Source organism: Sceloporus undulatus, chromosome 8 (assembly GCF_019175285.1).
Source record: "Sceloporus undulatus isolate JIND9_A2432 ecotype Alabama chromosome 8, SceUnd_v1.1, whole genome shotgun sequence".
Lineage (NCBI taxonomy): Eukaryota > Metazoa > Chordata > Lepidosauria > Squamata > Phrynosomatidae > Sceloporus > Sceloporus undulatus.
Genome location: NC_056529.1, coordinates 159,211 through 175,475, shown reverse-complemented (window position 1 = coordinate 175,475; position 16,265 = coordinate 159,211). Strand labels below are relative to the sequence as shown.

At 44.4% G+C, this 16,265-nt stretch overlaps 1 protein-coding gene across 1 annotated transcript in view; it reads right to left on the bottom strand.

Annotated features, from left to right (window-relative positions):
- The window catches only part of TSC2 (TSC complex subunit 2), a 27,680-nt gene extending 15,519 nt beyond the window's left edge, over positions 1–12,161 (bottom strand). The window contains 21 exon segments of the mRNA XM_042438020.1: positions 467–656; positions 940–1,074; positions 1,614–1,736; positions 2,192–2,263; positions 2,265–2,331; positions 4,444–4,550; positions 5,071–5,193; positions 5,828–5,944; positions 6,074–6,229; positions 6,326–6,407; positions 6,536–6,639; positions 6,998–7,135; positions 7,452–7,595; positions 7,817–7,943; positions 8,405–8,478; positions 9,013–9,138; positions 9,946–9,994; positions 10,804–10,921; positions 11,191–11,335; positions 11,795–11,905; positions 12,030–12,161. Of these exon segments, the coding sequence (XP_042293954.1) occupies positions 467–656; positions 940–1,074; positions 1,614–1,736; positions 2,192–2,263; positions 2,265–2,331; positions 4,444–4,550; positions 5,071–5,193; positions 5,828–5,944; positions 6,074–6,229; positions 6,326–6,407; positions 6,536–6,639; positions 6,998–7,135; positions 7,452–7,595; positions 7,817–7,943; positions 8,405–8,478; positions 9,013–9,138; positions 9,946–9,994; positions 10,804–10,921; positions 11,191–11,335; positions 11,795–11,905; positions 12,030–12,161 (2,440 nt within the window).
- Between the last annotated feature and the right edge of the window lie 4,104 nt (positions 12,162–16,265).

Below are 16,265 nucleotides of genomic sequence, written 5' to 3'. Positions count from 1 at the left end.
CTTTTACAGCTTGGTCTTCCAGTTACAGATAGAGGTACAAATCCCAAGAAAAACACAAGAAGTTCTACAATGTCTTCACAGATGCCTTGAGGTCTCAGGCTCCTTTCACAATATCTCTTGCCCCACACTAAAATGGCATAACAATTGCAGAACCAAGAAGGCTTCTCCAAAGCAAACTGTGTTTTGGCAGAAATGCAATGAGATGTCCCAATTAAGCCTCAGTAGTTCAGATGAACCATGCTGATGCTGGTGAACTACCATGCCCATCGTCTCTCACCACTGGCCAAACTGGCAAGAAGTGATGGGAACTGGAGTCCAACATCATCTGGAGAGCTACAGCCCCCTACCCTGCTCTTCAGTGCACCTAAAACAGCGACCATATTTTCTACAGATGTGTTCCCTCTCTGGTGCTCTCCTCCCAATCCTAGGAGATAAGCCTAAGAGAGAGAAGGATGCCACAACTCACTTGAAAGGAATTCGAGCAGTGGAATGGCCATGTTGGCTGTAGCTGAAATATGGGTCAGTTTGACGATCAGGACAGGCAGGGCTTTGATGATAATATCCGGCATCTCCACACTACAGATGGACAGAGCCACGACGCACTGGTTGGCACAGCGATAGATCAGCCCATGCTCCAGGCAGTAAACCATCTCCCGCTGGGAGTGAAGAGAAGAGCAGGGTGATGGAAGAGATGAAAGCATAATATGGTTCTGGCATTATGACAATTAGGTACCATTGGGTAATGGCAGGGGTGGGCAAAGCAAGGCTTTGGGGCTGCACGCAGTTCCTCAAGTCTGTTTTTGTTCCCCACCTTTATGTTACATTTAGTTGTAAACAGAATTCATATATTTTTATTGAGCCTTCCTTTGTCATAAACCCTTAGGCACCAGGGAGGGACATTTCAATCACCAGAGCCATATTTTCCTACAAAGTTAATACCTGCTTGGCTTTGTCCAGGTAACTGTGGTAAGAGATCAAAGCAGTCAAGACTGGAACCACAGCCAGGTGCAAGTCATTCCGGGAAAGTCCTTCTGGGATGCCCCTTAGTCGTTCGGTCATCTTTTTGTCTGTAAGCTGGCAAAACACACAACATGGTTATTGTACAACACTAAACTCAGTCATTGCTCAAAATGGACAATATAGTCAAAAAATTAGAAGAACACCAGGACTTGAAAGGGCAGTTATGAAGGAACCAAATAAGATGTAAAAATAAAATTATATCATTGAATACCAAAGTCAAGATCATCAACACTATAGCATTTCTGATTTCTGTATATGAAAGTGAAAGTTGGACACTAAAGAAAGATCAGCTGGAGGAAAGTTCTACAAATAATACAGTCCAAGATGCTGGGAAAAGTGAAAGACAGTAGGAAAAGAAGAAGAGCACATTAGAGATAGATTGATTCAATCAAAAACGCCAAGGCTGCTCTGAGTTCAAAAGACCAAGACAGGGTTGTTGATATCAGGGTGATCTGGAGGTCTCTCATTCAGAGGGTCACCATAAGTCAAAACTGGCTTGACAGCAGATAACAACTACAAATGGAGACATCATGGCTCATCCACACAAAGAGACCAAAAATGGCAAAGAACCAATGGGACAGACACACTCTTACCATATTACAGAGGGCTGAAGAGAGCTGGTCAATGTTGCAAGGGGAGGTCAAATAAAGCACCTTGTACTGCAAAGACCTGGGCAATTTGTTCAGAACCAGCTTCAGTACTTTCCAGTCTGTCTCCTAGAGAGAAAGAAGAAAATGAGGAACATGTTAAAAATAGGACCTATGGGACACATCCAGCCCCAGGCTGACCCTCAGGTCTAGAAGATGGAAAAGACTCTGACGATCCACCATCAATAAACATAAATGAAATGTATGCTGGTTTCAAGCTGGTAACTATCATTTCCTCATTATGAATTATGTATTTAGTGCTCATTTTTTTTTAATTTATTTTCATTCAAGCTTTAAAAGGAACACTTTGTATTGGTCCCTTGTTCTAACAGTAAATGATGCTAAAAACTCATAGAAAGAGAATAAAACCCAGCCCTTTTTAGTCCCAAAGATTTCCAATGAACTGAATGGAGGGGTACTGCCAACAGCACTTCACCCCACATCCTTCTGATTCCATGCTGCTTGGCATTATAACCCCTCCAATCCCTAGACCCAATTTCTAACAATTTGGGTTCACCACTCACCTGCTTTAAGCATTGTAGGAGAACTCCAAAGAGCAGAGAGTAGGGTAAATGCCCGGTACGGATGGCTGTACTCTGAGGGGGGCAGGCTAGGGCTTCCTGAGGGAGGGGAGAGGGCACCGGCAGGCTTCTTCTCAGGCTCCCTGTGATGTAAAGAGAAGATAAGGCCGCAGAGTGGCATCAGATGAGGTTGCCTTGAACCAGGACAAGGACAGCCATTTGAATGTGGCAGGCAAAACCCCTTCAAAAACCTTTCAGTACAGCTTTAGGTCAGAGAAAGGAGCACAGAAAGTGCAGCCAATGGGCCAGATATATAAAATTAATAAAATACATGACCTATCCACCCAAACATCAAGAGGCTCATCTGAAGACAAAATAAAATAACAGGGGGGGAATAGGGCTTTCCCCTCAAAAGCCAGAAGATTGAGGGGGAAAACAGACCCATACTTCCAAACACTTTGAGTTGGATTATTAAATTAGAATCATAGAATCATAGTTGGAAGAAGCCACAAGGGCCATCCAGTCCAACCCCCTGCCATGCAGGAAATCCAAATCAAAGCATCCCTGACAGATAGCCATCCAGCCTCTGCTTAAAGACCTCCAAGGAAGGAAACTCCACTACACTCCGAGGGAGTTTGTTCCACTGCTGAACAGCTCTTACTGTCAGGAAGTTCCTCCTAATGTTGAGCTGGAATCTCTTTTCCTGTTGCTTGCATCCATTGTTCTGGGTCCTGTTCTCTGGAGCAGCAGAAAACAAGCTTGCTCCCACCTCAATATGACATCCTAATGTCTAATTTACAAATTGTAAGCCACTCTGATAGCCTTGGCTGAAGAGCGGGGTGTCAGAAACAATCTTGAATTCAGTTACAATGTTAATCCATATAAATATATATACACGGTTGTGGAGTTGCATTGCTATTAGTAAGGTTAGGTTGGGAACTGTATCTATTTAGTAACTTAGGTCCCTTTGAGTTGGGGGGGGCAGACCATCGATGTCTCTATGCGGGGGCAATAGGTCACACTCCTTTTCTTCAAATACCTCCTTTAAATCAGAGTAGCAGAGCGGGAAAACTGCCGGCTGCATGGCTGTGGCTTGTCCTGTTCTATTGTAGGGCCCCTTTAATTGCACTACTATGACTCTATCCTCATCCAGCCCAGGAGTTTGGGCTGACGTGGTGCTTGCACCCTGGGTCACTAAGTTATTTGTTCCATCTTCCAATTTATCTCTGGGTTGTGAAACTCTAGCCAGTCTATGCCCAACACCACATCACATCCGTGTGTGGGTCCAATTACAAATTGAATCTGTTTCCAGTCATCTGGGGACCTAAGTTACTAAATAGATACAATTCCCAACCTAACCTTACTAATAGCAATGCAACTCCACAACAGTGTATATATATTTATATGGATTAACATTGTAACTGGATTCAAGACTGGTTCTGACACGGGATATAAATAAATATCATCATCATCATCATCATCATCATCATCCCTTCAAGTATTTAAACAGGGCTATCATATCACCTCTTAACCTTCTCTCCTCCAGGCTAAACATCCCCAGTTCCCTGAGTCTTTCCTCATGGGGCATTGTTTCCAGACCCTTCACCATTTTTGTCGCCCTCCTTTGGACACGCTCCAGTTTCTCAATGTCCTTTCTGAATTGTGGTGCCCAGAACTGGACACAGTATTCCAGGTGGGGCCTGACCAAAGCAGAATACAGTGGCACTATTACTTCTCTTGATCTAGACACTATACTTTTATTGATGCAGCCTAAAATTGCATTGGCCTTGTTAGCTGCCACATCACACTGTTGAGTCATGTTCAACTTATGGTCTAATTGGACTCCTAGATCCTTTTCACATGTAGTCTCATTCAGCCAAATTGTGACAGTTCTGGTCGCTGTGAGGTTGAACCCACTGTGGGTTGCTGTTGTTATTTGCTATAGAGTCAACTTTGGTTCCAGATCACCCCCATTACTGTTGTGTGCCTTCAAATCAACCCTGACTTATGGCAACCCTGTCTTAAGAGTTTCCTTGGCCAGATTTCTTCTGAGGATATTTGCCAATGCATTCCTCTAAGGCTGAAGGAATGTACCTTGCCCAAGGGTCATCCTATAGGCTGAGAAAGGAAACCAGTCCTAGTCTCCTGAGGATCTAGTCCTACACTCAAACCACTACATGGCACTACTGATATAGATACCAGGGGTGAAAAATTGAGTTCCAGACTATTGGAAGTAGTCCCCATAAGAAACGTACACAAAGTCACAGAGGCAGTAAGGACTAAATCTCACAGGGCCATCTTTGGTGGCCAGGCCCAGTCGGTGGAGGGAGTCAGCCTGAAGTGAAAGCAAGAAGTCAAACACCTAAAAACAATGACAAAAAAAAAATAGAATTAAAGAGGAGGTCTTATATTATTACTGGCATTTATTTATAAATCAGTGTACATGGCATTTTATGTATCAAACAGCTAAAAACAGGAACCCTGCCACAGGTGTACAACCTAAAATATGTATACAAAGAAAGCAAGAATACAAATATAAAATTAAACTTAGCCCAAAGGAGATAATCTGAGATCAAGCAGAAACTAGGTAGATAGATGGATGACAGTTTCTGATCTTTACAGGTGTAGAGAGGTATGCTTGAAAATACACCAGCAGAACCTGCACTATTACAGAAGCTGGATGGAATAGTAAAGGACAATTCCCAGTAAATAAATAAGGTGGTTGGTCCCCTGGGACACTCTTCTCGTCATGCCAAGTCTAGCAAAGGAGTAAGAAAAATTCTGCATAACAACTATCCTTTATGAAGCAGCTAAAAAAGTATTCTTCGCTCCTTTGGTTTATCTTACTTGCTGTGGGACTTGGTAAGGAGAGGGACTCTCACCTGCAATCGGATGCTTGCAGCAATTGGGAGGCTGTACTTGTATTTATAGTGGAGCTGAATGTGATGGACCAGCATCTCGTAAACACGGGTGGCGTGGCTGGCAGGCAGGCTGTACAGTTTGGTCTGGAAAGAGAAGGAGGAAATTCTGTCAAGCCAGAACTATGAAAACACTGCCATAAACATACGAAGGCCAGCAAAGCTTTTTTTAATTTGCCTTTTTGAAACACAGATGGGAAATGCATGACCCACGGGCCTCACACTCTTTCCTCCCCCTGGCTGTTTTTGATGTCTGGAGATCACTCAGGAGATTCCTTCCCTGCTCCCACCCTGAAAATAATTCAACCAGATAGACAGAGTGAAAGATAGACTGACAAACAGGCTGACAGATCAAGAGAAGTATTTCCTTACAATAGCAAATCAAGAATTGTTGTTCCCAAATGCCTTTTAGAGGTTTATGGAGCATTTCCAGAGGCCTAAAGTGACCTGGAGGTGCAAACACATGACAAAAATGTCCCACACTCCCTAGAGGACCTTTGCAGGGCATTTGGAGCAATGTTTTTACCCCCGGGGTGTGTGTGTGTGTGTGTGTGTGTGTGAGTGTCTAGGAGTGGCATGTAAGCCGCAGGCTGCAGTGAGATCGTCCCAAAGGCCAATAAAATGGGCCCCAGACCTTCCAAAATTCTTCAGTTTTACCCCCCAAAAGCTTAGAGGAACCACTAGACAGAGAGAATGGATGGCAATTCAGAATGGCAGTTACCTGGAGAATGACTAGCAGGCCTAGCACAGCAGTCTTCACATCCTCTAAAGAGGCAGAATAAGAGAGAAGGTCTCTTTCTTCCAGTTCGGGAGGCGGCAGCAGGGAATGTGACGCCACCTTTCCAGGAAGAGAGAAAACAGGGTTCTTGAATTTACCCAAAGCTACTCCTCTATATTCTTTACCTTGTGGAAATGGGTATGGCCTTTGCTGTCAAAGGAACTACTGTGGGCCCAGCAGCTGACTTACCTTTTCTATAATATCCAGCAAGCTGTTAAAGTGATGGGTGTTGCAACCCTCTGCCAGGTCCACCAGCAATTGGGTAGCCAGCTTGCGAACTTGGTGGTCCTTATCTTCTGGGATGTGAGTCAGCTGGGAGATGACCACCAAGTTAATCAACTCCTCCTGCAGAGAACAACAAAATTATGAGCAAACTGAGGCAAACTTGGTTGTCCTGGCTGTGTCCCTAAAACTGTCTCCCAGAATCAAAAGAAGCCCCACCTCATAAAACTGCCGGTTGACACTCAGGACAAAAGACAGGACATGCAAAACATTGATGCGAACAGCACTCCGACTTTCGTTTCTAGGTAGAAAGAGAAAGCAATGTTCATTAAAAGCAGGAAATCCTATTCTTTCTCATACTCTCATTGCTGTACCTAAAGAGCTGAAAACTATGGCTACAAAACAGGAGCCAGAGAGCAAGGATCCTACCTGAAGAACCTCTCCATCAAGAGTTGTAGGTTGTGAATCCATCCATCCTTCGCTGGGTGGATGGACTGAGCTCGGTACGTTATCAGGTTCAGAACAGAAGATTCCTTTCAAATAAAAAAGAAAAGAAAACCACTGCTTAAAAAGAAAGGAAGCAAAGTTTAACATAAAGAAAAGTAAAGAACAGGTAAAATAAAAATGTGAAGCAAAGAAGAACCAGAAGAATCTGATCTGTCAATAAGATCACCAGCTACTGTGTGTCACAACCCCACCTCTGGTCCCCCCCCCACACAACCATACAATACACATACACATATAATACACACACAAGCATGAATACTAGAGAAAGCCTACTGATGCAAAAGAATTGGTCAAAAGGAAAGGAGAGCAACCTCTCTAAGGAAAGAGATATGATTTTTGTTTCTCAGTAGCAACTCCTCCAAAGAAGCCCCAAGCAAGCCTTACAGGTCTTTCGTTGGCACATTTCTCCACAAGCTCGAAGTATCTCTCCTTAGATCCATGGAAGTCATTTTGGTCACACAGTTCCTCCACGGTGGTCAGCAAATCATGGACAATAGATTTCAGTTCCTGACTTTCCAAGGTCTGAAAGACAAAAATGGCAACTTTCAGACCCAGAAGAAGCTTGTGGGATACATCCCTACAAAGAGGAGCTTCAAGCAGCATTTAACATCTTTCTCATGCAGAAAGAGTAAAAAAGAAAAAGCGAGAGACACATATCAGCAAACTTTTTTTGACAGAAAGAGTGGCCTCTTTTAAAGGACAACTTTGAAAACTGCAGAAGGAGAAAGCATAGATAAAAAGAGATGGTGACTTGTTTTTACAAAAGTAAAACTCTTTTACAACCTCACTAATAGTGTCACCCTGTTCCCCCAGGACCTGAAGTAGGCTCTGTATTTACCTGCAGCTGCTGGAGTAACAGCTCAATGATGTCCAGGAGGATGTCCCAAGTGACCGCTTGGAGACCCTTTCCATACTTCTTGATCAGCCTTGTGATGGAGAGAACTATTTCATAAGACACAACGGCATTTGGACATGTCATGGCCTGGAAGGAAAAAGCCCTCTGTGAGGAATATCAATGACACAATCATGCTGCAGGGGTTGGTGCAGGGAACTCGGCACTTCTGTACTCCTACAATTGGATATTCAAAGGGTTTGAAGCTGAGAGGTCATTTTAGGGAATTCTGAAGCTTTTTTTTTTTAACTTCATGTGGCCTGGACTTTGCCACCCCAGGGATTTAAGGATCTTCTGAAGTTCAGATTTACCTTCAGGAAAGAGGGCAGCACTGACGTGGGTGAGTTTTTGAGGGACTGCAGCCGGTGCGCTCCCCACAAGGCCATTCCCACGAAGAACACAGCCCCTCGCAGCAGGACTGCATCTTCCATGTAGGTTCTGAAAGCAATCAAGTTTTATAATTGATTTAACACACACTTCTATCTTTGTGAAGGGCCCACATTCAAAACAGAGGAAAAGCTTTCCAACTCACAAACAAGGGGTAATGCTTATAACAGACATCTGCCAGCCCTACAAGAGAAAAAAAATTCTGGTCCTCAACTAAGAGACATCCCTTAAAATAATGGATACTTGGCAACCTTAGTTACGATGCTAGTTGTGCAAAGTAATGTTTGAGCATTCGCACCATTAAAGCCCCTTTTCTCCAGGACACCAAAACTACATCATAGCAGCAGCAGCACCCTTTCAAGCCAAACCCGCATTTCCCATAAACTCTGTGCAAGTCACCTCATCTTCTCCACTCAGCATGCCTCCCCCAATCTATCCTCAGCTCCAAAAGTGGATCTTTGATGAACCTGTGGTATTGCAGTAAGAGATTTTCCCCAGACTGTGTTACTCACTTGTCCTCCATGATTCGGCACATGTTATAAATGGCACTGTGACCCAAGTGAGTTCCCAACAGGTTTCTCATGAGCTGAAGAGCAAACACACAGGGTGCCTTGTTAAACTTTTAAGGGCCTTGCACATGACATAGCAAGATGTCAGCCCAAAAAATCCTTCTAAATTTTGCAGTAAGAAAAACACTTACAATTGTGTTAACAAAAACCATGAGGTCTTGTGCCAAATGAACTGATGCACAAAGGTTTACACTAAAAGAAACTGTTTAGCATTCTTAAAGGTATCTGGTTACTCTGTTCCTTTTATTTTAAAAAATTTACAGATTTTGAATGATACCAACGGCAGCTGATGTATTATCAAGCAATGGAATTTTTCAATGTCCATGCAAATGATATCAATCAAAAGGGGGAATGAACCAGGTATTAGATGACAGGAAAGACCCAAGAGCCAGAACAGGTAACAGGTAACCCCATGGACACGGTGAGCTGAGCCAGCTAATAAAGCAGTTTCTGCAGGACTTGTATCTCTCTCTGAACTCCCCCTCTGTTAAGACTGTGCTTCTCAAGCTGCCTCCTGTTCTGATTGCCAACCTCCCAGCAATGTAACTGACCTTCCAGCATGGCTCACAGAGTTCCTTTACGTTGATGGTCCAGCACAAGGTAACAATAAAGACAGGGAGAGTTTCAGAAGGCAGGTGGTTATAACACACCACAGCATCCAGAACTTGCAGGGAAACCTTGGAAGGACAAGAGGAATGAGAGAACTGTGATTCCCATAAAATGGTAAGACTGTAACTTTCAATGCCATGGTTATTTCTATGGTGATCCCCAAAGCACCATACAGCAGAGCTTCTCAAGCTGTCTGAGATGTATTTTCCTCACTGTGTAGGAACCAGCCATCGGCTACACCTGTTTCTTTATCTCCTGGAACTTGCCAGGGTCCACCAGCCAATGGCTCATGGACTGGCACCAGGTGATGGACCACCCCTTTGAGCATATTTTCTTTCTGGAACTAGGTGCACTTCCAGGCCTCTTGAAGGGTTCTTTCAGTACATGACACTGACACATGCTACTGCCCCCAAACAAATTCTATCCAAACGTTTCCCTTGGCCAGCAATGAAATCAAATCCCCCTTGCTGGGCCTATGGGGAGCCCTTGCACTAAGGTGCACCCCATCAAGGAAACACCAATCGAAGATGGGCTCCCAAGGGTTTTACAGCGCAGAAGCAAACAAAGAAAACCAAAGTGTGCAAACATTACCCATCTTCCCCCTCCCTGTGGCTGTGAGAAGAGTGCAAGCAGGTTAGCAACCAAGAAAAGTTTGCTGCCCAAGTTGGCTCGACTTCTTATCTTCTCCCAGCCCAGACTGCAAATCTAATGCAAAAAGTATCCAATAAGGTCACTAATGCAAGTTGATTCTTTCATGTCAATGCACAAGCTTTCAGTGTTTGGCCATGATGTTAATAAGGACTCCAAAAACCATCTGCCTGGTGGCACAGGCCCAGCTCACTACAAACATCCACAATAATTATGCATTCACTTACTTCAATATCAATCGCAGAAGATGTCTGGATGCACAAAAAGCAGATTGTGCTGCAGAAAAGGAAAAGATGGTTGTGAGTGTTTCCTGTATTCTAATTTTGTTCTCTGACCCAGAATTTCTAAATTTAAGGATTTGAGTGAGCAGCTAAGTTGCCCTAGATATATTAAGATATGCAAGGATATGTTAGCCCAGACAAGTTCTCTTTCACTATCATGCACTTATGGTGAATTTTCATATCCCTATGGTGGCTGCTAACAGATGACATATATGAAGTTACAATATTTAATTCAGCACTGATATAAAGGCACTGTCTTAATTCCACTTACCAATTCTAACTGATCATTGGAATCAATGAGATTTACACAAAAGTCAACTTACTCAGCCACTGATTCCACATGTCTATTCTATTTGGGCACATCAACTGGATTTGGCCCATTGTATATGTTTTGGCTGGCATTGTCTATATAAATCAATGTGTTGAGTCTACAGGGATGTTGGTTTAAACCATGTGTGGCCAACTGTAGAAGACTAGGGGAAAGCATTAGCCATGCAGGTGGTCCTGAAGGGCTACAACACCCTCTAGGACTCTTGGGTATTTCCACCATGTTAGTTTGCCTTCTTGGGATGAAGTCCTCTCTTGGGCCTACATTGGCTCAAAGGAGCACAACATGTGGTGGGAAAGCCCCATATACACCGTAGAGAGATTTAGGAGAATAAAAAGATTTTTGAAGTATTTCGCAAAAGGTTTTGACACCCGTGAGGGGACACAACTATGGCTCCAAGGCCACGCTGTGTCTACCCAATTAACCTATAGCCAGAATTTGTTAAACCCAAAAGAAGCTTTAAAGCTGAGCCTTACCGGACCATGACAGTAATATAATCATCTAAGTAGCAGCTGTTGAACTTAACCAAGTTGACTAGCACCAGAAGGAATTCTGAAGTCAAACCAACTTGCATCCATTGAATGACAAATTCAGCTGAAGAAGAAACAAAAAAAATTAAAAAATTGAGATGTGAAATGGCTAGGAACACGTCCTCTTTGCTAAATGCTAGAAAGTGTCTCATAAAAGTGCTAGAGAAGCATTTAAGCTTTGGTCTGACCCATTAAAAATTCACCAGCTGTGTCTCTGTAATGCCCCAAAATGTGCAATGCAGATACAATAATTGATTCATTGCAAGCTTCAGTTACACATTCCTCCATTAAAAATTTCACTATCTTTAAGCAGTGGTTAAAAAGCAGGCCTACCCAATTCTTCTTCCAAATACATTATGTATCTTCCATTATCCGTAAGAGCCTTGAACACTTCAAGCCGTTCATGCAGGTCTTCATTAGAAGGATAATCTTTTATCACTTTAAAGAAGTGAGCACGGAGAATCCCCAGCCTCTCCCCCTGAAAGATGAAAAGAAAGGGCTTCTTAAACTGAGGGTTCTGAAATTTTAGAAAAAGCACGCCTCTCAGGGGCCCAAAGTCCCAATGGAAGAGTTTGGATGTCACAATAAACCAGAATTGTGAAGGGTTCCATTGAAAAGTAAGGCTAAAGGAAGATAAGTAAGACAAGATTCTCCTGCTAGCAGAAACAGGACAACAAACCAGGAAGGCTTTCACAATGATCTGTTTAGTGTTACACCTGAACTAAGAGCCTTAGCTTGTTTTTCTCCTAACAAGCTAGACTCAAAAACCAAAAAGCAAAGCTTGACTTATGGTTCTGCCCTTTTTTCCACAATAAGCATGCTCTGCTTGTTTACAGTGTGCCAGAAACCTCCACCATTCAGGCTCACCATGGTATGCCAACCAACCCATACAATTCCTTGGTTTGGCTACTTCTCTCAGGCATACTATAAGCCTTACCTGCCCTTGAATAATCGCCTTCAGCAGATGAAGCACAGCGTGTCTGGCCTCAGCTGGTCGATCCGGCTGCAGCATATCCGCTACTACTTTCCAGATGGCTTCCACTGCATGCTGAGTGAGAGTACACAAAACTTACACGTTATCCGGACTCATACCGAACTGTCAGTGGCATCTACTAAATTGGAACATTTCTGTTTTTCTCATTTCTCCCAATGGATAAGCCCTGTGCACTCACCTCTTCAAACTTTTTCGTTTTTGCCACCTCGCAGATTTGGCCGATTGCCTTTATCCGATTGTTCAAGCCACATTCTGGGCTCAGTTCCTGCAAAGACAGAGACTGCGGCTGAGACACAGAGTGGACATCCATGCATTGAGCTGTCCTCACGTAGTTTATGACCCTCAGCAAACCCAAGCATCCAATGGCCTGTTACAGATTGCCAAAATAAAGCTGCTTCGGGTCTCTTTGGAGGTATGCTATTTAAATCATAGAATCATAGAATCATAGAGTTGGAAGAGACCACTAGGGCCATCCAGTCCAACCCCCTGCCATGCAGGAAATCCATTACCAAGGAACAAAGATTCTGAAGCAGATCATTAAACAGAGGTCTGTGAAGATCTAGAAGGCAATGCCATAATCACAGAAAGTCAACACAGGGTTTCAGAGAAAAGAAGTCATGCCAGACAAACCCTTTCTCTTTCTTTGATAAAATGACCAGCTTGTTAAATAAGGAATGCTGTGGATTATAGTAGATCTTGATTTCAGTAAGGCCTTTGAGAAGGTTTCCCATGACATTCTTGCAAAACGCTTGTAAAATGTGGGCTAGACAGGCAACTGTTACATGGATTGGAATTGGTTGACTGACCAAACCAAAGGATGGTCAGCAATGGCTCCTTTCATCCTGGAGAGAAAGTGACCCAGTGGGGTGTCCAGTGGGGATCTGTCTGGGACCAGGGCTATTCAACATCTTTATAATGACCTGGATGACAGAATTGGGGGCCATACTTATCAAATTTGCAGATGACACCAAATTAGGAGGAATAGCTAATACTCCAGAGGACGGATCAAGATTCAAAATGACCTGAATAGACTAGAAAGCTGGGCCAAAGCTAACAAAAATGAACTTCAACACAGAGAAATGTAAGGTATTGCACTTGGGTGGAAAAATAAAAATGCGCGATATAGGATATGGGGGACCCCTGGCTTAAGGAGAAAACATGTGAAAGGTATCTGGGAGTCCAAGTAGACCACAAGTTGAACATGGTCAACGTGTGATCAGCAGCTAACAAGGCCAATGCGATTTTAGGTTGCATCAATAGAAGTATAGTGTCTAGATCCAGGAGAGTAGTAATAGTGCCACTATATTCTCTCGGGTCAGGCCCCACCTGGAATAATATTGTGTCCGTTCTGGGCTCCACACTTAAAAAGGACATTGAGAAACTGGAGCATGTGTCCAAAGGAGAGCGACTAAAATGGTGAAGGGTCTGGAGAACCATGAAGTCCTATGGAAAGACTTAGGGAGCTGGGGATGTTTATCTGGAGAAGGAAGGTTAAGAGGTGATATGGAGCCCTATTTAAATACTTGAAGGGGGGTGTCACACTGAGAGGGAGCAAGCTTGTTTTCTGCTGCTCCAGAGACCAGGACCCACTGGGCAATGGATGCAAGCTCCAGGAAAAGAGATTCCAGCTCAACATTAGAGGACTTCTTGACAGTAGGGCTGTTTTGACCGTGGAACACACTCCTTCCCTGGAGTTGTGGAGTCTCCTTCCTTGGAGATCTTTAAGCGAGGCTGGAAGCCACCTGTTCAGGGATGCTTTGATCTGGATTTCCTGCATGGCAGAATGAGGGTGGACTGGATCGGCCCTTCAGGCAGTCATTTGAGTCCTGGCTCAGCTCTATAAACAATTGGTGGCTCAGGCAAGTCACACTCTCTCACGCCTAGGGGAAGGCAATGGCAAGCCCCCGGAACAAAACCTTGCCCTCCAACATGAAAGCTACAAAATCCAGGATCCCATAGGATGGGTTTATGGCACTTAAAAGTGTGTCAAACTGCTTTATTTTCCCAGTGTTGTGTGTGTGTATGCATAAACACAGACATAAATGCATCTATAATTTCCCCATACCTGGCCTTTAAGGAACAAGAAAAGCTGAACTGTTACAGCATAAAGCCACCAATTCTCCTGTATATAAAAAAGGAGTTTTCTAAAAAAGTATAAACCTCAGGAACTGACTTTTTTAAATCAAGGGCTATATCTCCCAGATGCTCCCAGGGGGGTGTCAACAAAGGGGGATTCTGGGGGGGCTATCGTCCAAAGGAGCAACAGCTGCTTTCTCCTCCCTTCTCCTTCTTCCTCACCTTTGGCTTCTCCCAGAGAGAGCAAGCGGGGAGACTCTCTGAATCCCAACTTGGCACATGCTTTTCCGGAAAGACTACAGCCCCCACAAGGCCCCGCGAGAAGGGCCTCCGCGGCCACCGTAGGAGCCTTCTTTTTCCGCCATTTTGAGTCTCTCGCGGGCTCACGAGCGGGTGGGGGGGCTTCTCTCCAAGGGGGGCGGGCGCAGGGAGGGGGCCTCGCTTTGGTCTGTTTATTTACATTTGGCAGAAGTGTAAACAGCGGTAAGTCATTGTTTGTGGGGGAGGACGAGGGGGGGAGCAAACCAGGGCCGTTCACAAAATGGGGGTACATGGGGGGATACATGGGGGGCACAACAGCAGGAGGCAGCCCCCCTTTTGATATTTTAGGTAAGTGGCCAAAAGCCTTTTGGGTCATGACTCCCAGAATCCCCCGCTGGTACCTGGGTGAGGGGATCCTGGGAGCTGTAGTCAGCTAATTCTGTTTCTGGGCTGCACCTCCCAGAATCCCCCACACCCAGGTTAGCCAATGGGGAATTCTGGGATATGTATTTCTGGACTGGATTTTCCAGAATCCCCAACACCCAGGGATAGCCTATATGGAAATTCTGGAGTTGTGATTTCCCCTGTCATGGCCACCAGAATTTGGTGTGTGTGTGTATGTATACTGTGCATAAGCACACACCACATATGTGCATATATGTTTTCCCCTACAGTGGCCACCACAATTTGCTGTGTGTGTGTATCCATACATGTGTGTGCGTGTGTATACATATATATGTGTACATATCGATTCAAAGGCTGGAGCCATGTAAGTTAGTGGCGCCAAACATCGTGTCAATGCAAACTGCGGTCCAGCAGGCCTAGGCCTCCACTGACTTGGCCGAGGGCATCTCCGCATCTCCTGCACGACCCTGAGTTCATCAGCCAAGTGTTGCAGTTTAGGAGTTTCTGTACATACTACTGTATAAGTCTAGAAATTTTAGTCAAAAAGTTAACCACCCAAAAACCTAGGTCGACTGATCCATGGGACAATGTAAATACTACACCTTTAACCCTTATAAAAAGGGAAGCATCCCCTGGCGAAAGGCAAGAGGGCAATCTGCCCTGGAAGCACAGACCCCTCCTATTCTCTCTTCCATCCGCCTTTAGTGTGAGCCAAAATCGTTTATGCCTGCCATAATTTGTAGGTTCTTTGGCATTGTTTTCCTTTGCTTCATCATTGGGTCCTTTGTTGCATTAACCTAAGTTTTACCCTTGAATTATCACAAGGGTCATATCAAAATCCATAATTTTGCTTCCAAAACAATGCCCTCGACCTATACATCGGTCGACTATAGTCGAGTATGTTCCTTGAAGCCATTGATTTTGGGGGTGTATGCCAAACCCCTGAAAAGCTTGGGCTCCCCTCAGCATGCTGTATTCCTTGGAGAGATTGGTTTTATGCCTGTAGGAGAGATCATCCCATGCAGAATAGGCGAGAGTACGTAAGTTGCCTCTTGAGAAAGTGTTGCCTTGTGTTCTGTTGATGCCACTGTGTTGTTTGTCTTTCATCAGTTTCTTCGATGCTCTCTTAGTTAAAGATGCCAAGCACACAGAGCAAAGACACCCGGTCTGAAGGAGAGTTCAAGAGGCTCTTAGGACTGGGGCCATCCAGGCCGAACTCTAAGTCATCAGAGGAAAACAGACAGAATTATCATCACGGAGAGAGATTCTCAAGGTAACGCTTAGAAACATTGGCTGTTACAGACAGCACAAAATAAAGCTGCTTCGGGTCTCTTTGGAGGTATGCGTTTTAAATGATGCGTGTATCCTAAGAATCCGAAGCAGCCACCAAAGCGACACTCCAGCGATTAGGCACGGAGTGTGGCTTTGGCGCGACCCTGGACTCTTGGAACCCATGCCATCATTTAAATAGCATACCTCCAAGAGAGACCCGAAGCAGCTTTATTTTGGCAATTAACAGGCCATTGGATGCTTGGGTTGTGAGGTCAAAACTACGTGAGGACAGCTCAACGCCTGGATGTCACTCTGTGTCTCAGCAGCAGTCTCGCTTTGCAGGAACTGAGCCCAGAAATGTGGTGAACATCGGATAAAGGCAATCGGCCAAAATTTGCGA